This window comes from Lissotriton helveticus, chromosome 2_1, assembly GCF_964261635.1.
Source record: "Lissotriton helveticus chromosome 2_1, aLisHel1.1, whole genome shotgun sequence".
NCBI classification, from domain to species: Eukaryota; Metazoa; Chordata; class Amphibia; order Caudata; family Salamandridae; genus Lissotriton; species Lissotriton helveticus.
This window is the reverse complement of record NC_136059.1, coordinates 1,333,942,522-1,333,969,403: the sequence shown is the minus strand read 5'-3', so window position 1 is coordinate 1,333,969,403 and position 26,882 is coordinate 1,333,942,522. Positions and strand designations below refer to the sequence as shown.

The 26,882-nt window shown below is 47.1% G+C and overlaps 1 protein-coding gene across 4 annotated transcripts in view; it reads left to right on the top strand.

Moving 5' to 3' along the window:
• UBA6 (ubiquitin like modifier activating enzyme 6) overlaps positions 1 to 26,882 on the top strand; it is a 1,111,768-nt gene that overhangs the window by 606,182 nt on the left and 478,704 nt on the right. For all 4 annotated transcript variants that reach the window (XM_078676253.1, XM_078676254.1, XM_078676252.1 and 1 more), the window contains exons 21-23: positions 13,213 to 13,302; positions 13,417 to 13,497; positions 14,395 to 14,523. In XM_078676253.1, coding sequence (XP_078532379.1) covers positions 13,213 to 13,302; positions 13,417 to 13,497; positions 14,395 to 14,523 — 300 coding nt within the window. The remainder of the gene's footprint in view (positions 1 to 13,212; positions 13,303 to 13,416; positions 13,498 to 14,394; positions 14,524 to 26,882) is intronic.

The window sequence follows — 26,882 nt, the reverse complement described above, 5'->3', positions numbered from 1 at the left end:
AGTAGGTCTTACAATGATCAGTGGTCCATTAAAAGGCAGGGGGAACTCAATAAGCTTGAAAGAGTCCTCTCCTCCACATCCAATTTACGACCCAAAATTAAGGATCATTCAAATGTCATGGAAGCCCGCAATTCACATCTGCTGCCTGGGATCTCTCTAGTCTTCCTTATTAGGTGTCACTTGGAATGGATTCAATTGTGGTGAAGGCACACTGTCGTACACATGCTTTATACATGTATCCTCTATACACTCAGAAAGGGGCACACATTCAACCTATTTGTCCCATGTGCTTTATTAAAAAAAAACTGGTCACAGGGAGCTGGCAGACCAATTTAAGGTGGGAGAGGAAATTAGTTGTTTTTCCCTTGTATCACTGCCTCCTCTATCAGTCTTTTACAGCCTGGCAAGCTGACAGTAGTCACACTTAGATTATGCACATGGTGTGCCCCTCCAGACCATAGAGCCTTAATACATGCCACAAATACCTCCAGCATACATGCACGATTGCCTTGTCTGCTGAGTTGGGGGCCAGAAATCTACAGCTTGCTTTAATTAACTTGAGGCAGGGGAGAACACTCTCCCGAATCATGCAGGGGACCTTTCTCTATCCTGGAACTGGTAATTAATTTTTAAATTGTATGCATATTTTGTGCCATTAAAACTAATTTCAATAACTTAAGTGAGTATAAACTGGTCCCTAATTGCTGAAATCTTTTAACATCTCAAAACTACAGCTAGGGTCACTGTGAGACGCTAAATTATTGATGAGTCTGGAGAGTTGTGGATGATCTCCCCGAAAGTGTCCCCCCCCCCCCCCAAGTCAAGTAACCCAGTAAATATCTGAGAAATTCTAACCATACTTTCAGGTAAGTGAATCAAGCAACAGGCTTCCATGAGGGATGGATTTGAAGTGGGTTGGGTTAATGTATTATAGCAACTCCCTCGAAGCAGTCAGGCGTCTTTTTGTTTTTGTATTTGGCCCAGCAAAGCCTTGCGATGGGCACTATCAAAGCTTGCTTGTCGACCTTTACGGCCTTTCTACATTTTACCGAGCAAACCGTCCTTGTTCAAATCAGCTGTTCTGCAGAGGTTTATTAAAGGTTCGACACACATTCCTCCCGTAATATTTGGGATGCCACAGCTGGACCGTAATCTGGTTTTGACATTTCTCATGTTACACCTTTTGAGCAAATGCATAGCCGCTTGCTGTGTCTCCTGACCTTGAAGACCGTCTTCCTGATTGTGATTGCGTCAGTGTGTTTCAATCAATCATTCAACCCAAAAAGTCTATTCAGTTGAAGAACAACCATAAAAGTGTACAAGCACATAAAAAGTCTGGCAGTGTCAGTCCGACATTCCTTCCACATTTTCTTAAAGCATACAAGAAAATAAGCATATAAAATAGACAAAATCATCGATCAATTATAAAAATCATAAAATAGTTAAAATGCATAAAAACAGGCTTAGTCGAAATAGATTGTGTCCTGGGATCACACAGCTGAACGAAGAAATGAGCTTACACAGATAAAAGTCTCTTCCTCTGGTAATTGTTGGAGATACGGTAAGCTTGAGTGCAGTGCCGAAGGTTTCTAAGTTTCATAAAAGGAACTAAGAACATTTTAGTTTAGGTTTGTAAAAATTGCAAAAAAATCGGAAGTGTAACATTAATTGGCTTGACACATCGTTTCACGGACACACTCTAGAGTCAAGCTTACACTGATAGCCAAGGGTGAAGCAGAGTGAGTATTTGATCGTGTTAGCTCTAAAGCAGAATAATAGGAAGCGTTCCCAATGCCCATTGATGTGCCACAAATAACCATTTCGAGAATTCTCTTGGTTTAAACGCAGATAGCTTGCAACAGTTGGTTTCAAAGTTTCAGCTCTTATCCTATCTGCATGCAGCTGGGCTAGTAATAAAGCTTGCTCTTGCTTTCTGCCAGGGACAGCGTGACATGTTGTGTCAAATAACATTTGGGTCAATTCAGTCCCTTCACGTGCACCAACCATTGGTAGAGAGGCCCCTATCACAAGCCAAACAGTCGGTGATGATGTCCTTTGTGAGTGAGTCTTCCTCTGTCTTCCAAAGGGGGTGCGATCACTCAAGTATGTTAGGCCCAGCTCTTTATGGCAGATCAAATGGAAGGTAGACAAGTGAACAGAAAGTATTTTCCTGAAAAAACAGTTTTCTTCCCTCTGTAAGGCTGTGCATTCAACAATCCCCCAGATTTCCGCCCCATAAGATGCTATTGGGAATCATTGGGCGGCATATATCTGCCACACGGGGGGAGTTCCCTGCCTCCAGACTGAGGAGTAAACTGTCTGCTCTAGATACCTTTGCCCTGCACTGTGAGATGTGTGGAGCCCATAGACAAGTTTAACTGAAGGTGACGCCCAGAAAAGAAAAGGCACTAGTGCTCAATAAAGAGTTAGGGCCAACTGTAATGCTTGAGAGTTGCGTGCACTTAGGGTTGTATGTCATTATAAATGATTTATCAAAGTTTGTTAACAAAATGAGGTTGGCCCAAAGGAATGGACAAGCAGGCGCAGGGCTTTAGGTGTCTGGGCGATTAGTACAGCGTTATCTGCATAGAGTAATGCTGGAAGAGGGACACCGTTTGTCTTGCAATCATCGGGGGTGCACAAGGTTAGCTGAAAACACAGCTTCTTTATGTATAAAATAAATAGCAATGTGGCACGCATGCACCCTTGACGGACCCCTCTCCCAGTATTGATTTATTTTGTCACTTCGAAGTTTTAGCCGAACCTGTCACTGGGTTTTGCTTTTGTGTCCAAGGATGCTAATAAATAAACAAGTGTTGCTTCTAACCCGATCTGAAGGAGGAGTTGCTACTTCCTCGACCAGATGACAGTCGAAAGCCATGGACAAGTCCATGAAGGCAAGAGGCAATGAAGTCTGTTTTGCCACTGTGTATTCCTCAATGATAAGGTACAAAAGTAGGCATTGCTCTACCGTGCCAGTATGGAGGCTATATTGACAAGCGTTTAAGAGGTTGTTGTCCATGACCCACCTCAGTATCCTGTTATGCAGCACCCTACCAAGAATTTTAGTTGGAATATCGTTCAATGAAATGAGGCGATAGCAATTTGGTTTAGATCAATCCCTTTTAAAAAAAATTGGAACGATAACTGAAGTGACCCAGGTGCTTTGTACAGTAGCATGACTTAAACTATTAAAAATATTGGGCAACAAGGTTGGGATTACATGTAATTAAATCAATAGGAGCAATATTTGACCCTGCGCTCTACTGTGTGGCAACAATGACTTCCAGTAAAGAAACCTATATAAATGAGGATGAGTCCTACTGTACTGACGTTGTGGGGTTTATCTCAGTGGCTGAATAGATCTGGGAGAAATGAGACACGCACTGTTTATATGGCAGCTGATAGAAGTGGTTGTCTGATTTATAGATTGCATACTTGATACAGCTCTCTAGAAGAATTTGCTATCTTTTGATCGGGCTGAGTGTGCTAGTATGTTCCAATGCTGAGTGATAACTTTGTTCCGTCTCCTAATTGTTACTGTTTTGTATTGCTTCCTCAAGGTGGCCACAGCAGCGTAGTGTCTAGGCCTCCTATTTAAGGCTCTACGCAAAAGACGATTAGTCAGGGAGCACTCGTGGTCAAACCACTGCGGGCCTGGTGCACTGGATTGAAGGATTTAGAAAGGGACAGTCTAATCCTGGAACAAAAAGCCACAATGGAGCCAACTGTCGCCCTGTTTCCGGCGTCATCTGCCAAGCACCACATAACTAGTTCCATATTCTCTGAAATTACTTTCCCCAAAATTTGGGGGTGGGGGTTAGGAATCTGACATTTTCCAAAGGAGCCTAAGATAGTCTGTAGACGGAGATAGGCTGCTGAGACCATCTTCAATTTGAAAACCCCTCTAGTTTGCACATCCAATGATCTCTCATTTGGATTATGATTGCCAAAATGTGTACTGATAATTGTGCCATGTAACTGGAGATTCTTTAAATTAGGGGAGACGAAAATGGAGTCAATTACTGATAAGCAATTTCTGCCCTTAAAAGTGGGGAGCCCTGGGCCATAAGTACCCCAGCCACCTGTAATACATTGATCAAATCAGAGGAGACGTGTAGAACCTCCAACTTTTTGCCTCTCGGGTTAACGCTCATGGCAGCTCTTGACACAGACGCTAGAGTTGGACAGTCTAGCATTAAAGTCTCCTGCCAAACATAAGTATATTTGCTGACTCAGATTCGATTTTCTCTCCACAATAGAAGAAATAAAGTCAAACAGACCTGAAAACCTTTGATTGGGCACATTAAGAAAAGCATTATTATAAAAGTTAATAAGATCTAAAGTCAGAGCCCCCTTAAAAAGTACCACTTGAAAGTTATTGCCTTGAGTGTTAAGAGCCACTGCATGGCCACCAAGCAACCGGTTTATCCATATGGTTAGTCCTCCTGATGCTCGATCTGAGTGGGACGGAGCAGCCGGTGTGCTAAAATACAGAAAGTGTTCAAATACTGTAGGATTAGTGTCCCAGGTTTCCTGCATTAACAGGATGTCATAAGATCTGATAAACAATTGCCAATCCCAGAGTGCTATCTTGGTACGGAGGCCTGCGATGTTCCAGATTAATATTTTCATCAGCCAACATGTAGCATGCGTAACTTCAGTTGGCAGTGTGTTTTTTGGGCACAAAGGCCTTAATGTTGTAACTGGGCATGCAGGCTCAACTGAGACTGCGAATTCAAGAGATACAGCATGTGCCTGGCACGGGCGCTTTGTGGTTACACATCGATATTCTGATAAAGCCCCATTTTTTTTTTTTTGTAAATTGTGTTTTTATTGCAGATGCAGAAAAATACAGTCGTGTGGTCCAACTTTCCCACCTCCTACAGACATCTTACACTAGTCGTAGTTTAAGCATCACACAGTCATTTAGCCCACATCCCTGAGGCTGGGCGGCGATAGCCAGGAAGCACCAAAAAAAAGGGAATCAAAGAAAACAATGACATCCGCTCGGCAAGACGATCTAGGATCTGCATTTCTATATCTGCCCAATCCCTAACCCCAACATATAATCTGTCCCACAACGCAAATGGTAAATTCTGATAAAGCCCCGTGCCTAACTAACAAGGCATCCTCCACAGTAGGCCTGGACACTCCTTTCTAAATCAGTCTCATTACAATCTGATAAAACGACATACCTGTTATTACACATTAGACACCAAAATGGCTGAGGCTGGTAGTCATGTGACAGTGGGCGCACTGCCTATTTTGACAGCTTGCAATACTATCCCAGGGGTAATGTAATAATATTAGTTCTAAATGGTACCCCTCTGCGTTTATGCCTAATAATCTCCCCACACAGCATGGGCGTCTCAAATTGACAAAAATGTAGTCTCCAGCTATGTCTTTTGCTGAGGGGCAGATCCAGCCTGCCCTCCGAAGCATTAAAGTCTTATTTCCATCTGCAGCATTTACATTTCTGTGTGCACCAAGCCAATGGATGACCTTATTGCAGGCCTGTATCCAAGTCTCAGTTTGATTATGTTTCAGGGGCGGCACTCCTGCCATTATCAGGATAGATGGTGGTAGATTTAGGATCACTGTGCTGAGCTTGTTACCCATGACTCTGTTTTTATCGTGTGGCATGTGCATGTAGCTCAGCCTAACTGCTGCAATTGAGGGGGGAACGTTATGCAGGCCGATGCCTCAACCTCCCCCCACCATAGTTCGTAGAGAAGAGACCCACAGCATCCCTTGTAGGTTTATTCCGTGTGACATACATTGAAGTACCCATATTCCTTAGTGTTGATGCATCCTGGGGAGATTGCCCTGCCATGCTCATGTGGGGCGACAAGCAAGTTCAGCAGGGCCCTCAGTAGAATTGGTCTGGATGTTGTATGGGGCTTAAACAAGGTTGCTAGGTGGCCTTCTATTGCGGCCAAGTGCTCCTTTTTTGGTTTTACAAAATTGCACAAAAATAATTGTATATCTCCTCAGCATTAGTGCTTCCAACAAGCGTTGGGCCTGGACCCTTTCCAGCGGTTACTTGGTTTAGCTGAGGTTTCACATGGGGAGCGTGGTTGCTGATCTTCTTGTGTTTCACAACTGGTTCAGGGGAATGAATTGGAAAAATTGATACTTAGTGGAACCGGGACGATACAACAGTTGTCTTTTTTGGTTACAGCACTGTGCATTGTAATTGCGCAGCAGGGAGAACGTTTCCCCCGTCGTCCTTTTACGAAATTCCACTGTTGGGCTATGTGTCTCCCAGGCTGCTCCCATACCCCATAGATAGTCTACGCTCAGTTAGGGCTATTTCGTTAGATACAACACCTATGGCTCTCTCTCTAGCACGGTATCAAGTGCTTGTGAATCTATGAGGTGGTATGGAGCATCCAGCACTTTTAGCGTGTGTTCAGCCCCTCCTAGTGCTTAGGGAAGGCTGTGAGATGAACTCCCACCCCAGCAGGGCTGCCAAAATCACTGCAGCAGGAAACAGCCTCGATCTCTAAGTTGCATATCCCACACTGCGGAAAATGTCCAGCGCTTTTAGGGCGTTTGGACTCTCCCTGTGCTCAGGGAAGGGTGGGGGATGAAGTCCCACCCCATCAGGGCTGCCAAAATCACTGCGGTAGGAAACAGCCCTGTTCTCTGTGTTGCACGTCCAGCGCTGTGGGAAATTTCCAATGCATATTCGGCCCTTTCTTGTGCTAAGGGAAGGCTGGGGGATGAATTCCCACGCCCCCAAGGCTTCCAAAATCACTGAAGCAGGAAACAACCCCGAGTTGCAGGTCAGTGTGGCACTCTAAGTGGAACCGCCATACACCTCCTTTTTGTAAACAAGTTGGTGCTGAGGTCTCGGGCGGTGTTCTTGCCAAAATTCTTCACTCCCGTTCACGTTGAGCAATCTATTACCCTACCAGCGTTTTTTGCTGCCCCTCACCCCTCGAGAGAGGAAGGCTCCATCGGTTAGACCTCAATAGGGATTTAAGCTTTTACATTCATTGTACCAAGAACCAGAGTGGACAATTAGCTATTTGTGAAATTCTCTATAATGAAGAAAATGAAGGCATATATATAAGTGATATATGATCTAAAAAACGCTCTTTAATGACACTCTGGAAGAAGTGGAGGAATGGTTTGAGATCACTTTCCCCCCCACCGGGGTCTGGACCTTCCTCACAGAGCACAACTGGTGCTCCAAAGCCCAAACGGAGCAGACGACTGCGCCGCAGATTGACGAAAACTGTACCCCGAAACAGGAACCCCTCACCGCGGCTGGCCCAAAAGGGACGAGCGGAGGCGCAGGAAATGGCCAACAAGTTCTGGGAGGCCGCGCATCATACTGTGCACTCGGACTCTGGGAGTAGTATTGCATTGTTTAGTGGTATTACGCCCCGAACAGCGGAGGGTTTCTTGGGTTAGAGGGAGGATTGGTAATGGAGGACACTGTTTTTGTACAAGTAGTACTCAGTTGGACCTACCTCTGTAAGCAGGGAAGCACCCCCCTTCTTCTACAATCCCGATTTTGACACACACTACTGACACCGGTCCTGGCAGCGTAGAGCCCGAACCATCTACATTTCCAGAGTTAGAGAGCGGGAGCCACACACCGCCTCATGGTGAACACAACGACTACACAGTCAATAGTTAACATTGTTGTAAACATGGTTTGGACCAGCACCATTCTTCTGCTGGACCGAGTATTCTTAGTTAGCGTTCAAATGTTAGTTCAGCCTGATCTAACCCACCCCGCTACTCTACGCACTGCAGCCCCCCTCTCGCGACGAACGTGCAGGATACGCGTACACAACGCATACACATGCAGGACAGTTACAAAAGAATTACTTGGAACATAAGGGGACTGGGGTCCATCTATGAAAGGCACAGAATTCATGCACAGTTATACAGGTGGCAAGCGCATATAACTTTTTTGCAGGAGTCCCACCTCACTTTGGCTGAGGCAGCCAAATTACGCAAGAAATGGAGGAGGCAGGTCATATCCACATACTACTCTGCCTTTTCCCGCGGCGCCTCCATCTGGATACGTAGTGGGGTTCCCTTCAAGATGCTGGAACAACGGGTGGACCCACTGGGGAGATATATGCTAGTGAGAGGTACCTTAGATGGCTCACAAATAGTGCTAGGGAGCATGTACGCCCCTAACTTTGAGCATGATAAATTTCTTACGAACCTCAACCCTATCTTTGTGCCCTGGACAACATACCCATGGATATTTGGGGGGATTATAATGCTGTACTTGAGATAGACAAGGATAGTTCGCACAGGCCCCTCCGCGGTGCTGGCACAATTAGACAGGACGAGGCATTGTGCAAATGGGCGTAGGGATGGTCCCTGGGGGATGCCTGGCGACTAAAGTACCCTAATAGTAGGGAATACTCTCTTTTTTCTCACACCCACACCAACTAGAATTGACAGGATCCTCTGTTCCCTGTCTACTACCTCCTAGGTAACACACACCACTTACCTGGGAAAAACCTTCTCAGACCATAACCCCCTAGAGGTCACTCTTGCCTGGGGTAAAATCCCTACTCCGGTTCCTACCTGGAAGCTATGGCCCCAGAAGCTCGAAGACCAGGCATTTCATAGCACATTATCTGCGGGAATCGCCAACTACTTTATGGAGACCGCTGGCACTGCCTCCTCGCCGCAGGTGGAGTGGGATGCATTCAAGACGGTGAAGAGGGGAATACCAATTATCACGACAGCAGGGATCAGGAAGGAAATACATAAGTGTCATGGAGGTTGAAAATTCGCTGAATAAGTTAGAGCAGGACGCGGCTGTGGACAACACCAAGGGAGCAGCACTACAAGAAGCCCACAGTAAACATGCAGAGCTATTAGAAACACTAAGACCAGTCGATTACACCATATAAACGCGCACAAAGCATGCTGAAGTGGACAAAGCTGGCTCGCTCTTGTCGCGTATAATTAGAGACGATCCCCACAGACTCCCATACATGAGATTCTCACGCAAAGTGGGGACACTGTGGGCACGCAGCAAGACATTAACTCAGCCTTCTGTGAGTATTACCAAAACCTATATCAATCACCCCCACCACTGGAAGAAGACTCCCTCCATGCATTCCTGACCGACCTCCCATTTCCTAAACTTACACAAGCAGCGCAAAAAAATCTCTCTGGGCCAATCACGAGTGCGGAAATCAAAGAAGCCATTCATGCCCTCCCCCGCAATAAGGCCCCTGGCCTAGAAGGCCTCCCCGCTGAGTTCTTTGCCACATATGCAGATGCCCTGGTCCCCCACCTTGAGCGACTGTACAATGCTGCGATAGACTCAGGAGCGTTACCCCGCACCACAAGGCAGGCATTAGTGGTGTCCCTCCCTAAGCCTGGCCGCTCTCCGTTAGATATTTCGGGATATAGACCCTTATCCCTACTCGCAACGGACTACAAAATCCTGAGCAAAGTCCTTGCGCGTCGTCTACTTCCACATCTGCACAAGCTTATTCACCCTGACCAATGCGGGTTTGTACCAGCGAGGAGCACTTCACTTAATATCAGGAGGCTGTACCACGTCATGGAATCCACACTCCCAACCAATCACACAGCGGGTCTCATCACACTAGACCTGCGGCAAGCGTTCAATACCCTTAGATGGGATTACATGATCCAGGCACTAGGAAAGTTTGGCATCCCCCCCAGATTATCTGAATGGATTCAGTTAATGTGTTCAACCCCACCGGCCAGGGCTTGTACCGGCAGACATATCTCACGGGAGTACCCTATTGGCAGCAGCACCCGACAGGGATGCCCACTGTCCCCTTTGTTATTTGAGCTAGCTATAGAACCACTGGCTCTTAGGGTACGACTGATGGCCCAGCAGAAGGGGATCCGCCTGGGACACATAACGCACTTGTTATCTGCTTAAGCAAACAACATAATCTTATATGTAAATGACTTGACTACCGACCTTTCACCGCTACCTGAGACATTTGCTCACTTTGCACGACTCTGAGGGCTGGCAATAAATGAGAACATGTCGCAGGCCTTCTTCTTCCATCCGGAAGGAGGCCTGGACGGGATACAGTTCGGACAACTCCGCTTGACGGTCGCCCCCCACACCTTAAATACCTGGGGATACAAATTTATAGGAGCACGCCAGATCTCATTGAGGGGAACCTGAACACAGCTATCCGAGCGAAGGTCACAATTTGGATGTCCTTACCACTTTTGGTAATGGGTAGAGTGGCGATTTCGAAGATAGTGGTTCTGCCCCGCTTTTTATAAGATTTTGTAAACCTACCAGTAGTGATCCCAACAAATACACTTACATCGCTGAACAAGTTACTGACTGACTTGATCTGGGGCAATGCCCGCCGTAGAGTGGGTCTGGCTAAAATACAGTTGGATACGGACAAAGGTGGACTGGGGTTCTGGATATCTGCGCCTATTGTTACACAGGCCAACTGCAGTGGCTTTCATTCTGGCTCGCAGGGCGTAACTGGTACGAAATAGGCTACACAACCCTAAAACTCGATTGAGGGGAATTGTACACACTCCTGCTCCAATGGGCCAGGACGCCCCCTACCGCCCGACACTTTTACGTACTGCACTTGCATACTGGAAACAATCTCTACACTACACACGCATTGCTCCCAATACTCGGATAACACGCCGCTAGTGGGAATACCCACCCCTACCGGCCTCATTACTAAACGGCGAATACGTGCTTGGGTCACCGGTGGAGTAGCCACGGTGGGAGCACTGTTTGATGTGGGCACCCTTATGGACCATGGTAACTTTACCAGGCACACTGGGGTTAGAGACCAGTTATACATCACACATGCTGCGATTATACATTATGTGAAGAAACATTGGGCTCCGCACAGGGAAGCACCCGCCCAACACAAACTGGTCCATATGACATATCTCCTGTGCAATGGCTGACATCTCACCAAATGGCAATACAAAAGCATCAGAGCACATGCGGGCACCACCCTGATGGACTTACTTACTAGATGGTCCAGGGACCTGGACAAAGAACTGACAGACAAAGAATGGGACTCGATGGTAGAATACCCCAAGAAAATCCCACAAAACGCCAAATTTAAATTTATCCAACACATGATCCTACACAGGGCATACCTAACACCACACTGACTGCAGCTTATATTCCTAAATACACAACACTGTTGCACCAGATACAAGGCAGAAGAGGCAGACCTGATCCACATGCTATGGCAGTGCCCGAAGCTTGCTGAGTTCTGGGCGGAGGTGGCGTCAGTCACCGCTGCGGTAACGGGTGCCCCTGTGCTGTGCTCAGCAGCCAACTGCCTATTGGGGATTACCCGACGCCCCAAAGCACAGAAAGTACAGCTTCGCTTTACAGATCTAGCCCTGCTTCTAGCTAAACGCTCCATCACCATGCTTTGGAAATCTGCTACACTCTCGCCGCTCCATGGCTGGCATGGAGAGGTAGTAAAATGGGGCTGTGCAGAAAGTGCGTCAACTAGACAAGAGGAAGCCCGCGAGCTGCGCAAAAAGTTAATCTCCATGGAGTGGGATACCATACTAGAAGCATTCAAGCTGCTAGCCCCGGTGCCAGTTCCGGTAGCGCAGGACCAATAGGTGTGCTCCCACTGCTCCTCCCCTCCTAAGTCTCGCCCGACCCCTCCCCCCCTCTATTCTCCCCCCCCCAGTCCCTCCATGGTGACACAAATGTAAATACGCATGTAGCAGTACGAAATCAACACTAAATTCATATAACACTTGCACGCACAACCCATGAGAGGGCAGGTTCAGCAGCAACAGTAACACACTTAACCACAGGGATGGGTGATGGTCAGCTAAGTTAGGGGGTAGGCGGGGGGTAGGCGGGGGTTGTTTATTGTTGTACAGCTCTACAGTAATATCCTATCTTCACAGGCATCCAAGTGCAAGCGTAGCAAAGTTCAGCAGCCTACTAGAGACTATGAATGCACAACCCAGACCGATTGCACTGGCTAGTGTGACTGTAAATGGAACGTAAATTGTCTGATACATTGTCTGTGGAATCACTAAGATGTACTTGCGCTTGAGGGCTTGAAGAAGCCTGGTGAATACCACATTTTTATTTGATTCTCTCCCATGTATGATGCTGAAATTGGAAAATTAATAAAGTAAAATATGTTTTCAAAAAAAGATAAGAAACTGACGTCAGCAAATAAGGGTCGTGCTTCTGTGTGGCTTCGCTCTGTCACTTCTGGGGTGGCATGGACCTAATGCATAGCAGCAGGACGCCAAGTTGTGGCTTTCCGGAGCACCTTTATGAAAAAATCTTCACATTTAGTCGAGCGCCTTGGGAATCTTGTAAAATGAGTAATCTGTGGTCAGATAGAGCATCTGCCAGGAAGAACATTAACAAAGGGTATGGAACTTGTTCTTTTCAATCTAAACATTATCATAGAAAATAGCAGACTAGCTGCAAAAATAAATGATGTTCCCTGGATTACATCAGGGATCTGCCTTGGGGATGGAATAAGCCTAGCTTTCTGACAAGAAGAAAATCTGTGTCAAATTAACCAATACAACAAAAGTACTTGAACAGGTTGCATGGATTATGCAAACATAGGTATCATTAATAAGTGTAACTTTTTAAGTGAGGCTGTTAAGGCGCACTGTAATAGATTTGATTGATTGAATGCGAGTGTTTCAATGTGGTAAGAAAGGCAATCTGAGTTTTTAGAGATTATCAACAAATTGGCATGGGTGACGGACTGATGTATGTGTAGAAGTGGATTTCAAGTGACATCTGTTAAATTGCTTGTGGTAGCTGAGGTTCTTCAGAAGCACAAACCTTTATTATGGTTATTAAAGTACTCTTGATATTGTTGATCTTCTCTATAGAGTACCACCTTAACCGCATGCGTGCGGCGGCTTTTCCCGCTGTGCGCGGCTTTTTTTTAAAAAGCCGCGTTACACGACGAGCTCAGCTCGTCATGAGCGTGCAAGCGTCGCAACTCATGGCGAGCTGAGCTCGTAATGAGCGGGGAAGGGGTTAAATTGTACCCATTGGTGTTTAAATTGCTATCTCAGAAAGCCACAATGATTCTTGTTATAGACATCTTGACATAATTGTGGACAATAAGAATAATTTCATTTATCTTACAAACCTTTGATCTTGATTCTTAACGTGTACAATTATTAAAAATGCAGAGATCTTAATTTCATCCTTTCATCCTGTTTTTTAAGCGGGATCCTCCAGAAGAAGAAATACCCTTTTGCACTTTAAAATCTTTTCCAGCAGCAATTGAACACACAATACAGTGGGCAAGAGATAAGGTAATTATCCGTGCAGGTGCACTTCAAGGTCCCTGCTGGGCCTTCATAAATTAGTATTGTCTCTTTAGAAAATCAGTTCCTTTATCAACATGTATTTTTTTTATCCTCTTATAGTTTGAAAGCTCCTTTTCTCACAAGCCTTCACTGTTTAATACATTTTGGCAAACCTATCAATCTGCAGAAGAAGTGTTACGGGTAAGAATTGTGGTATAGTTTAAAACCTGCAAACATTTTTTAATGGTTTCATATTGTTAAATATCTATTCCATCTGTTATCAGCGGAACACTCACTTTTTCTGTTTATATTAAAAGTAAGGGTTTCTATTCTTCTAAACACTTTTACTACTAGTATGGGGTGTAGAAGGTATCATATAGAGGAATAAAAAGAGACCACTTCTCTTTCCAATAACCCTGATCTTCGAAACTTCCATCCACCAGGTTGGCAACCCTACCAACAAAACTTAATACCAGGGCATGCATACAAATATAGGTTGCAGTCTACTAGTCTGTGGAGAACCTAGTTCTCACAAACTTCAATTTAATACATGACAACACAAGATTCCACAAACAACAATTTAAAAGTCCAAAGCCACTTTATGTGAAAAAACAAATATACATCACGTAAAGCAACACTTTAATGAAATTACACAGTAATATACTACAAATACACCAATACGTAAGAGTCCGTAATTCCGATAGGAAAGAGAAACGAAAACTCTCCGCTCTAGCCACGTTGCATACAGTCTAGTCTAGTAGTGCAACCTACAAACAACTGTGGTTTGTATTTCACACAGCTAGGCTGTAGTGTTCTCATTTTTATATTGAATTAGATTAAGTTTTATTTGTAATAAACCTTTGAAAAAGGTCAAACAGTATATAAAATCAACATTACCATTTCAACACAAACCATATACTTATTTTCAAAATTAAGAAGCATTATGTTTGCATAAAATCAAAAAGTCAACTGTTATATAACTTCTTTTTTTAGATTCTCGTGCTCTATGTTTGGTGATCACCTTTGTGAAGAGAGTGAGTGGAAAATTCTATATTTATTGCCTTGTTACATCATCAATGCCTCTTTTTTTGCTTCTAGAAAGTACAATGTGGAGAAAGCTTAGAAGGTTGTTTTCAAGTTATAAAATGCTTAAGCCGAAGACCCAAGATCTGGTTTCAGTGTGTGGAATTAGCAAGATTAAAATTTGAGAAATATTTTAATCATAAGGTGAGAGTATATAACATGTGTTTGTAAATTGATTATTCTGTGATACCTTTTGTTTATATGGAGCAAAAACCCTAGCAGAGCTTTGGCATTTTCTCCGCGAATGTGTAATGATAGAAACCCTTTTACCAAAATATGTGGAGCTGAAAATTCCTGACCGACCTGGTATGTTTTTACGTGCAAGAGTTCTGTGTCATAAGCATCCTTGCAAGTGCTCCCTGTATGGTGATGGCAAGTGGCTTGACAACGTACTGCTAGAGATACTTTTTGGTGTTCACTGCAAATGGCTGAACAAGTTTAACCTGCCAACCTGAGATCTGCCTTCAGCAATTCTATAAAACAAAGTTATCTAAAGGCAAGGCAATCATATTCCCATCTTGCATGGAGAGGGTTTACCCTGTGCAACAGCAAGAACTGTCAGAAATGAAATGCAGAAATCCAGGAGCGCTGTTTTACTAGTTACGAAATAGATTTATAATCAGTAACAGGGTAACCAACTTTTAAGTGGAACTTGGGTATTAATATTTTTTAACTGAAAACAGTGATGTACTTTTCTGATACATATATTACATAATTATCTTGAAAATGTTTTAAAAATGTTGTAGACCTGGCCCTATGTTGGAAGCAGCCGACCACCACCACTGGGGCGATGGTGGATCAAGTTTTGCACATCTACGCAATGGTAAAATTGACTGCATTGCCAGCTAATGAAATTTTAAAATTTAAAACAACTTCAAAGCCCCTTCAGATGCACATAAAAACTCAGGTTGGGGGATTGACAAATGACATAATATGTCCCTGATTTTGTGAGAAAGAGCCATCACCAATGAATGTCAGCTCCTGACAGCAAGACACAACAGACCTGGCAATATGTCACGTGCTGGATGATATACGGTGAGGCAGTGGGCCTGTAGCCCCCCCTGGCCCTTTGAGAGAAAAGTAGGTCCCTTCTGTCTTTCTGGTGTCTTTTGGTGCTCCATATTGCCTCTTGTGATGCATCTCTGCTTACCCCAAGACATTTTCTTGGAAGCTTTCCTCCCCTCTTTATACTTTATATGGTATTATGTCTTGTTTGTCACAATGTACCAAGTTTTTATATTTGTATTGTTTTGTGATGTTATTAATAAAAAAGATGTAATTAAAGAGTGGGGGGATTTTCAAAATCAACAATGAAATGGTAAGTAGGTATGACAAATAGAGTACAGAGACCCTGTGCATAAGGTTAAGTTGATATATTCAAAATAATTAGTTTTGTATGTTGTGATATAAAGTGAACAGAGTGATTTGTGTGCCATGTTCAGTGCAAACAAGGCAAATAATTACATCTGAAAGAGACAATTAGTTATGGATTCCTCACCTTCGAATTCCTCACCTTAAAATTACCCCCAGGCATCAGACTGGATCCGGAGAATTTTTTCCTCAGCAGTAGCCCTGCACGTCGATAGGTGGCGTCGGTTGACTCCGCGTTCGTCGTTGACGTCATGCTCGTTGGAATGATGTTGCGGTATCTACATATACGGCACCCTCGCACGCTGACGTCCTTTCTTTCTTTCTCCGCGCCAGCCAGTGCAGATCCGGAGAGAGCGGTACCTCAAGTCACTTTTCGACTCCACTTTTTGCAACTTTTTCCGACACACTTTTGAGTCGATAGACTCTTGGTGCATGGAGGGATGTCACGTCGCACTGGCTTCAAGGCTTGCGACTCCTGTCGGAAATTGATGTTGGTCAAGGACCCGTACCTCGTGTGCCTTTGGTGCCTGGAGCGCGACCACGACCCGAAGTCGTGCTCAGACTGCCGGGCCATCAACCAGAAGTCTTTGCGGGAGCGGTCCCGAAAGCTTCACGAGGCCCGGCAGTCCGCTCCGCTCCGTTCGTGGTCCCGGTCGAGAGGGAGGTCGCAGTAGTTTTGATGGCCGGCGCCTGTTTGGCGACAAGGCAGAAAACGGGCTCAAGCGCTTTAAGGATTCTAGGGCTACGGCAAGATCCTTAGGCCTCACTGCGCCTAGTGCTGTCTGCTTTTCGCCCCTTTCGTGGCTAAGGAAAGGGTGCCCGCCGCATTCCGCCCCAGCCTGCACAAGCTGTTTAGCCTCTGCACAACCGGGGACCTGGTTCCCACCGCTGTGGGTCAGGGGGCCAGCAGGCATGCTAGTCCACCAGCGCCCCCTCTTCAGCAGCCTCCAAACTCTCCTAGTCCGGTCTTTCAGGTCCATCTATCACCAGTGGGCAGCAGGATTGGCCATCACCTCCTCCACTGGCTCAAAATTACATCGGACAGGTGGGTTTTGCAGATAGTCCGAAGGAGCTACTCCCTCCCCTTCTAGACTACCCCTCCATCCATGCCACCTAAATTTCATCACATGTCCGAGGATCACCTGGCCCTTCTCCAACAGGAAGTTACTCCTGGCCAAGGGAGCCATCGAGCGAGTGTCTGTCCCTTAAGTAGGTTGTGGTTGCTATTCGCACTACTTTCTGGTGACCAAGAAGGGAAAGGTCCCCCGTCCTATCTTAGATTTTAGGAACGTCAACTGCTTCTCCAGAAGGAGAAGTTCAAGATGTTGAAACTGGCTCCGGTCCTGTCTGCCCTCGATCCGGGAGCCGGGTTGGTAGTGTTGGACCTGCAGAACTCTTATTTTCACACCCCGTCCTGCCGGCCCACCGGCGTTACCTACGGTTCATGGTAGGCCACAAGCAGGGAGAGGAGTTGGCCTAACGGCTAGGGCGCTCGACCTCGGACCTGGAGGAACTGGGTTCGAGTCTCGGTAACGACGTCAAAACCTCCTGTGATTCTGGGCAAATCACTTAATCTCCCCGTGTCTAAAATGAAAGTAACTGGAAAACGTAAAAACGTAACTGGAAAAATATGTAAAGCGATCTGATACCTGATTCGGTTCGGGTCTAGTTCGCGCTATATAAAACTCTGCAAAAAAAAAAGCACTTTCAGTTTACCATGCTCCCCTTTGGCCTTACCAGCGCCCCTCGGATGTTCACGAAAGTGATGGCGGTGGTCGCAGCTCATCTGCGCAGATTAGGGGTTCCAGTCTTCCCCTATCTCGACGACTGGCTGTTGAAGGTGGTCTCACCCCAGGCAGTCGTCTCCCACCTCCTGACTATGGCGGACCTCCTGCATTTGCTGGGGTTCACTATCAACATGACAAAGTCACACCTGACTCCCTCTCAGAAGCTCCTTTTCATCGGAGCAGTTGTGGACACAACGCAGTTTCGGGTTTATCCTCTCGAGCAGCGGTTCCGGGATATTCGGGCTATGATTCCAATCTTTTAGCCTCTATCCCGAGTTTCGGTCAGACTGACCCTGAGGCTGCTGGGCCTCATGGCCTCTTGCATCCTGCTGGTGGATCATGCTAGATGGCATATGCAGTGGGACCTGAAGTTCCAGTGGTCACAGCATCAGGGTAATCTGTCCGATTGCGCCCAGATCTCTGAGGGCAGTGGTGGCTCACGAACCAGTATTGGGTCAGTGGCAGATCCCTCTCCCTTCTTCAGTCAAAGTTTACAGTGGTGACAGATTCATCACTTCTTTAAGGGGGGGGGTGGCCACATGGGAGAGGCGGTGATCAGAGGCCTCTGCTCTCCGACGGAGTCCGAGCTCCACATCAATCTTGTTGAGCTTCGGGCGATTCGTCTTGCACTAAAAGCATTCCTTCCTTCTGTCCGGGGAAGAGTGGTGCAGGTGTTCACGGATAACACCACTGCCTTGTGGTACTGCAACAAACAGGGCGGGTTGGGGTCGTGGACCCTATGTCGAGAGGCTTCTCTGCCTTTGGACATGGTTGGAACATCAGGGCTTATCCCTGGTGGTTCACCACCTGGCAGGTTCTCTGAATGCTAGAGTGGAAAAACTCAGCTGCAGGTGCATGATGGATCACGAATGGCGTCTTCACTAGGAGGTGGTGCAAGGTCTTTTTCAGTAGTGCGGAGAGCCTTGGTTAGATCTCTTCTCCACCGGAGAGAACGCTCAATGTCAGCAGTTCTACGCATTCGAATTTACAAGGCTGCACTCGCTAGGTGACGCTTTTCGTTGCGAGTGGAGTTGCGGTCTTCTATATACCTTTCCACCTATACCACTTCTGCCCAGAGTGCTGAAGAAGATCAAGTGCTACCGGGCCCAAGTCATTCTTGTGGCTCCGGATTGGGCATGAAGAGTCTGGTATCCAGAGCTGTTACACTTGGCCATCGATCCTCCGATCAGACTGCCTCTTCGGGAGGATCTTCAGTCGCAGCACCAGGGGACAGTCCTCCACCCGAACCTGTCCAGCCTCCACCTCCTTGCATGGAGATTGAGCTGCGGTAGTTGGCGGCTTTCGACCTTCCTTCCGAAGTCTGTAATGTTATCTTAGCAGCAAGGCGTCCCTCCACTATATGGTATACTCCTGCAGATGGAACAAATTTGTGCCATGGTGCACAGTAAATGCTGGGGATCCCCTTTCCGACACCCTTTCTTTGGCCCAGCAGGGCTCTACTCTGGGCACTCTTAAGGGCTATCTCTCAGCCATTTCAATCTTTCTTAGGCTTCCTGATCAAGCTTCTCTTTTCAAGTCCCCTATTGTAAATAGATTCCTTAAGGGCACTACTCATCTCTTCCCTCCTATTCCTTTTGTAATGCCTCAGTGGGACTTGAACTTTGTTCTTACTTATGTTACTTGTGCTCCCTTTGAGCCGTTACATAATTGTCCTCTTAGACTTTTAACTTTGAAAACTGCCTTCTTGGTTGCCATCACCTGTGCTCGCAGGGTGAGTGAGCTTCAAGCTCTTTCTTCTAAACTTCCTTCCCTGCTGTTCATCCGGACAAGGTTGTCCTTCGCGCTAGGCCTTCTGTTCTTCCCAAAATGGTTACCTCTTTCCACATAGGGCAGGCTATCACTTTGCCCACCTTCTTTCAGCCTCTGTGTCTTTCTAAAGAGGAAGAGCGGCTCTGTCATCTGGATCCAAAATGTGCGCTTAACTTCTATCTGGATCTTACAGTAAAATTCCGGGTGGATGGGTCGTTCTTTGTATAAAAATCTGCTATTCGTTGGCGAAAAAGGAACCTCCAGTAGGGTTGCGTGCTCATTTCACCAGGGCAACAGCTGCTACCACTGCTTTGGGACGTGGAGTCCTTCGTCATGACATCTGCCAGGCAGCTACGTGGGCTTCACTGCGCATGTTTACCAAACCCTACTGCCTGGACAGCCAAGTCTGGCGAGATGGCTTATTTGGCCGTTCAGTTCGCCGTCCCGTGCCGTTTCGGACGCTGTTTGTTCCATTCCCGGTCCCTACCCTGCCGCCGCGGGCTGCGCCACATATGGCGAAGGACGACTGGGAGGGGTCCGAGGACCCTCTTGCTCGTCAGTGTGACTCTGAGCAGGATAAAACGGATGACTTGAAGGAAGCCGGCGTCCTCGATGTCTCTTCTGACCCGGGGTTTGCCTCTCCCCCGCCTAACATGGAGGAGGGTGCCTCTTACACGGTGGTGCTCCGTCGGGCAGCTGAGGTCTTCAACCTTAATCTCTCTATGGTAACCCTGAAGATTAATCTCTTCACTGAGGTGCTCCAGTCGGTGTCCACTTTGTCGGAGCCGCTTCTGCCATTTAATAACGCCCTCACTGACGTCTTGTTAGGTACTTGGTCGCGGCCAGCCATGGGGGCCCCTGTGGATAAGAACGTCGCCAGGCGTCATCGCTCGGCGCTGGGTGACCCTGCCTTTTTGACCACTCATCCTATGCCCAAGAGCCTGGTCATTCAAGCATCGACGTCCCAGAGTGCCTTTCTCACGGCTCTGCCGGATAAGGACTCTAAGAGGCTGGAGCAGTTCGACAAGCGTTGTTTTCCCTGGCCAGCTTGGGACTGCGGTCGGTGAACACTGCATGTCTTTTGGGCCACTATTCCCACTTGGTGTGGAATACCGTTGCTCAGGTGTTGCCTCAGTGCCCTGAAGAGGGCAAGGCTGTGCTGTCACAGGCTGTGGTCGAGGGTAAGAATGCGGCTCAATTCGCCATTCGTGTGGTTTGGACACCGGGGACTCCTTGGGTAGGGCAGTTTCCACTAAGGCGCTTCGCCGCCACGCCTGGTTGAGATCTACTGGTTTCTCGCCAGACGTCCAGAGCTCGCTCATGGACATGCCCTTTGACGGCACTCGTCTGTTTGGTGATAAGGCCGACAGTGCGCTTGAGCTTTTTAAGGACTTACCGGCTACGGCTAAGTCCCTGGGTCTTTCTACCACGCGGCCGGACACGTCTACTTTTCATTCCTTTCGTGGCCATGGGAGGGTTTTTATTTCCACTACTTTCTGGTCCCCAAGAAGGACAAGGGGGGCTTGCGCCCCATCTTGGTCCTCACGAACGTCAATCGTTTTCTCCGGAAGGAGATGTTCAAGATGTTGACTCTGCCTCAGGCCTTGGCTGCCCTCGACCTTGGAGACTGGATGGTAGCGTTGGACTTGCAGGACGCATATTTTCACATCCACGTTGCCAGAGGTTCACGGTAGGCCAGAGGCATTTTCAGTTTGCTGTGCTCCCCTTCGGCCTTACCAGCGCCCCTCGGGTGTACACAAAAGTGATGGCGGTGGTTGCAGCTCAGGGGTATCAGTCTTCCCCTACCTCGACGATTGGCTGTCCATCAACATGCCGAAGTCGCACCTGAGTCCCTTTCAAAAGCTCCCCTTCATCGGAGCGGTTCTGGATTCAATGCAGTTTCAGATTTATACTCCCGAGCAGCGAGTCCGGAATATTCAGTCTATGATTCCCATCTTTCAGCCTCTATCCCGGGTTTCAGTCAGGATGACCCTCCAGCTCCTGGGCCTGATGGTCTCCTGCATCCTGCTAGTGTAACATGTCAATTGGCATATGTGGGCTCTGCAGTGGGACCTGAAGTTCCAGTGGGCACAGCATCAGGGCAACCTGTCCGCTCATGTCCAGATCTCAGAGGGCACTACACAACAATTGCAGTGGTGGCTCACGAATCGCAATTGGGTCACGGGCAGATCTCTTTCCCTTCCCCAACCGGAGCACACAGTGGTGACAGATGTGTCCCTTCTGGGATGGGGAGGTCACTTGGGAGAGGTGGAGATCAGAGGCCTCTGGTCTCTGGCGGAGTCCCGGCTCCATATCAACTTTTTGGAGTTTCGGGCGATCCGACGCACTGAAAGCATTCCTTATCTCTGTACGGGGAAGTGTGGTGCAGGTGTTCACGGACAACACCACCGCCATGTGGTATTGCAGCAAACAAGGCGGGGTGGGGTCTTGGACCCTATGTCAGGAGCCTCTACGCCTCTGGACGTGGCCTGACCATCAAGGCATTACCATGGTGTTTCAACACCTGGAAGGTTCTCTGAACGCCAGGGCAGACAAACTAAGCCGCCGATGCTTGATGGATCACGAATGGCGTCTGAACTCGGATGTGGCGCAAGGTCTCTTTCAGCAGTGGGGAGAGCCTTGGTTAGATCTATTCGCCACCGAAGAGAACGCCCAATGTCATCAGTTCTGCACGTTGGAATTTCCAAAGCGGCACTCGCTTGCGACGCTTTTCGTCACGAGTGGAATTGCGGTCTATTGTACTCCTTTCCGCCGATACCTCTTCTGTCCAGAGTGCTGAAGAAGATTTGGCGCGACCGGGCCCAAGTCATCCTTGTGGCTCCGGATTGGGCATGAAGATACTGGTATCCCAAGCTACTCAGCCTGGCGATCGATCCCCCGATCCAACTGCTCTTCGGGAGGATCTTCTGTCGCAGCAGCAGGGGATGGTCCTCCACCTGAACCTGTCCAGCCTCCACCTCCATGCACGGAGATTGAGCAGCGACAGTTGACAGCTTTCGATCTTCCTCCTGAAGTATGTGATGTCATTCTGGCAGCCAGGCGTCCCAAAAGAGGATGATGGACGGAGTGTTCGAATAAATCAAACACTCACCCCCAGTCAACTGATCTGGGTTTAATCCATCACCATTCTTTAGTTCACTCAGCCACCCCAGTTCAGACATGGCTATATGCAAATCAGTCTGACCCTGTGCCTTATGGGAACAGTCCAGCCCGAACTGCCAAGCCATGTCTTCCCTGGACCGGAAACAAGCATCCTTGGACCAGTTTCGGATTCATAATCCTCATCAGCCAGGCTATCTTGAATCCAGGCGTCCCTCCACTAAAACGGTATACGCCTGCAGGTGGAACAAGTTTGTGGCATGGTGCACAGCCAAGTCTCTGGATCCCCTTTCTGCCCCTCTTTCGGAGGTCCTTCTGTTCCTTCTTATTTTAGCCCAGCAGGGCTCTGCTCCGAGCACTATCAAAGGTTATGTTTCGGCCATCTCCGCCTTCCTACGGCTTCCAGATCAGCCTACTCTTTTTAAGTCCCCGGTTGTTAAACGTTTTCTGAAAGGCATTACGCGCACATTTCCTCCCGTGCCGTTCATCATGCCTCAATGAAACTTAAACCTTGTCTTGACATATCTGATGTGCTCTTCCTTCGAGCCCCTTCATAGCTACCTTTTGCGTCTTCTTACTCTCAAGACGGCTATCCTGGTAGCTATCACCTCTGCCAGAAGAGTGAGTGAGCTACAGGCTCTTTCTTCCAAACCTCCTTTCCTTTCTGTTCATCCGGACAAGGTGGTATTAAGGACCCGTCCTTCTTTCGTGCCAAAGGTTGTCACCCCTTCCACATCAGGCAGACCATCACTTTGACCACCTTCTTTCCGCCTCCCCATCCTTCAAAAGAGGAAGAGAGGCTCCATTGTCTGGACACAAAACATGCGCTCTTGCTCTATCTGAAGCGCACAACAGTTCCGGGTGGATGACCAGTTCTTAGTTGGCGACGTGGGCACCAAAAAAGGTTGGGCTGTGCACAAACGGACCATCTCTCGTGGGTCGTTCTCTGTATCAAGGCCTGTTACTCATTGGCTAAGAAGGAGCTTCCTGTGGGGTTGCGTGCCCATTCTACCAGGGCAACAGCAGCCACTTGGGATGCGGCATTCCCTTGCAGGAAATTTGTCAGGCAGCCATGTGGGCTTCACTGCACACATTTACCAAGCATTACTGCCTCGAAAGTCAAGTCCGGAGAGACGACTTCTTTGGCCGTTCTGTTTTCCGTGACTTTCTGGTGTGATCTTTATTCGCAGACCCACCACCGGGATTGGTATTGCTGGGGTATCTATTCTAAGGTAAGGAATCTATCACTAACTTGTTTCTTTCAGATGACCAAGTTACTTACCTTCAGTAACTATATATCTGTAAGAAACATTAGTTAGTGATAGATTTCTTACCGCCCACCCATCCTTCCCGTTCTGCAAACTGATTTCTAGGATTAAGGTCATCCCTTTCAGGGCCCTAGTTACAATGCACCAGTGGTCGGTATCTTGCATGACTCTGTGTTTCTAGCCTGGAAAGTCTTGTACAGAACTGACGTCAGTGGGCGCGTCTAAGTAGCACCAGCGACGTCATCTCGATGACTATGACACCAGCGATGTATGCGGAGCAACACGACGACGCCTACCAATGCGCAGGGGTACTGTTGACGAAAACTTCCCTGATCTATTCTGATGCCTGGGGGTAATTCTAAGGTAAGGAATCTATCACTAACTAATGTTTCTTACAAATATCTAGTTACCAAAGGTAAGTAACTTGTTATTTAGGAGAACATACGACTGAATAGAAACTGTGGTCCAACAATGCACTGCAAAAGAACCCGCTTAAAGTTCCAGACAATTTATGTGTAAGCGTTGTTCTTCTGGCGACCATAAACCTCCCGTGGCCACCGTACCGCATCTTGCCCCCAAGCCTGTCCTGCTGGCATCGGACTCTATAACTAAATCTGGGGTTGAACCGAAAATCGCGCGGCCGTTCCAGGCCACCATGTGACGTAGCCACCAATCGAGCTCTTTTCAAGCCTCTGCAGAGAGAGACATCTTGTGAGAGTACAGACAACCCCTGCGGAAATGGGATGCCTTTAGACGTTGAAGGGCCCTGTAGTGCATTGCATGGGGCCCGGGAAGATGGCCTGGATCGATGAAGAGACCAGGTCTACCACACGAGCAATTTGTCTGAGAGTCAATTGATGTTTGGACAGAGTCTGCCTCAATTCGTAATGAATCTTTGCTATATTTCTTTTTGCATTTGTCACCCCGAGTGGGACGGGTATTCTCAGACGTGAGTCCCGTGCTCTCCATGCCACTGTAGTCAAGCTATCCTAGCTGATGAGGGCTGAAAGCCCGAAACCGGTCAAAGGATGCTTGTTTCCAGTCCAGGGAGGAGCTGGCCTGGCAGTTGGACTGGACTATTCCCATTGGGTGCAGGGTCAAGACTGATTTGCATATGGCTGGGTTCAAACTGGAAAGGCATGGTGAGCAAAAAAACAATGGATTTGAGCCCAGATCTCTGTACTAGGGTGAATGTATGACATTGTTCTGCATTCTGTCCATCAATTGTTCTTTTTGCATTTGTCACTCCAAGTGGGACTGGTATGCTCAGTTGTGAGTGCTGTGCTCTCCATGTCACTGGAGTAAAGCTATCCTTGCTGATGAGGGCTGAAAGCCCGAAACCGGTCCTAGGATGCTTGTTTCCAGTCCAGGGAGGACCTGGCCTGGCAGTTCGGGCTGGACGGTTCCTATTGGATGCAGGGTCAAGACTGATTTGCATATGTCTGCGTCCAAACTGGAATGGCATGGTGAGCAAAAAAACAATGGATGTGGGCCCAGACCTCTGTAGTGGGGTGAATGTATGACCGTGTTATGCATTCTGACCATCAATTGTTCTTTTTGCATCTAAATGGTTTTAAAGCCATGATGGTGACCTGTCGATTAACACTAAGAGGTTGATACAGCAGCTAATCCCAAGTAGCTCAACAGGACATTTAAGATCATTACAAAGACCTATTAATGCCACAACAAGCTCATAATTGGGCTAAGCAACTGAGAAATCCTTCTGGTCACTTTTGTGTGAACTGGGGCCTGTTGTTCTTAAAATTCCATCCCTTTACCATAGAGTGAAGTGTTTATTCATCTCATTGGGCCAAGAACACTTTGTTGTTCACAATGTGCTTCCACATATAAAATTGATGGGTTTGAAGAAATTGTTTCAGTCATATGCTTGACTTCCGTTTTTCAGGTGCGTAAATTGTGCCTCTTCACATCAAGTGTTATTTTCTAAGTATATTTCCTATATTTCTGTAATGTGTTTGTCACAGATCTGACCCTTTGTTTTTTAGAATGTTTTTTAAAAAAATGGCACACTGAAACTTTGAGTTAATTGGTTTCCCTCAGGGGTTTGTAGCTGAATTTAAATAGTTGGATTTGAGCCATCTGTCACAGGTTGGAAGCCGATCCTTACCCAGTGTTCCCCTCTTAATATCAATGATCTCTGCACAGTTGTATAGAAAAAGGAAGAAAACCAGAGGCAAGAATCATGGATCTCTTCCTTTTGCGGGTAAGGACTAGGAATCCATAAGAAATACTGACGCTGCATGTGATGTCTTTGATCTGACCACAATCCATCGGCCTGTTACCCCTGCTCCTTGACATATCCGAAATCCACCCGAGAATGAGAGACCCATTTATTTTGGCCAAGCCCTGCAAGGACACACCAAAGGATTCAGTGTCTCCTTCAGGTAATTCTCCTGATAGGGGACAATCCTCAAAGAGGTCTTCCCATTAAAAAAATATACAAAAATGGCTTAAGAAGTCTCCAAATCATCATTCCCTCTTCCATGAAGGATTGATCATTTGTAGGAGCAGCGATATTCCCTGACACAGGTTTCTACCGTATCATTGGAGCTTGTTCTGACATTATAAAACATGAACCCAGAATTCCTAACACCATCAGCTGACTCTGCACAGTATGAGGCTTTCATTCAGGCCATGCTTGACATATTCATGATGGTCTCACTTCTGTGTGGGATATTCCCAGAGGATGGGCCTATTTCTGTTGATTTGGAGATTCAGGCTACCAGAGCTCCAGGCTTCATCACACCTGCACTGACTCTGGCTTCAGCTGTTTTACATGGTGCTGAACTCCAGTGTTCTTGGCATCACCTTCAGTAGCATCACTGGCGCCGTTCTTGGATCTGACATGAGCACACTTAGCTGAGTGGCAAGAGAAAAAATTCAAGACTGTTTTCACAATGAGCCCCAAGGCATACACTAACCTATAGCCCAAAGGTTCACCCAGATGAAAGACATTTTGTAGGTCAGTCTCCAGTGCTTCCATTATGCCAGATGAAGGCAGTGTCTTTACAGAGGAGGAAGACACAGAAGCTGGCCATCTCCTCCCTCCTCATCATAGAAATGCTGGCCTATTTATGTATTTATAAAATACTAGTGGCCTTGCTTATTTTCCAGAAGGGGACATCTATACCTGTTGGTCTTCTTTTAAAGGACGTCTGTTCCTTCA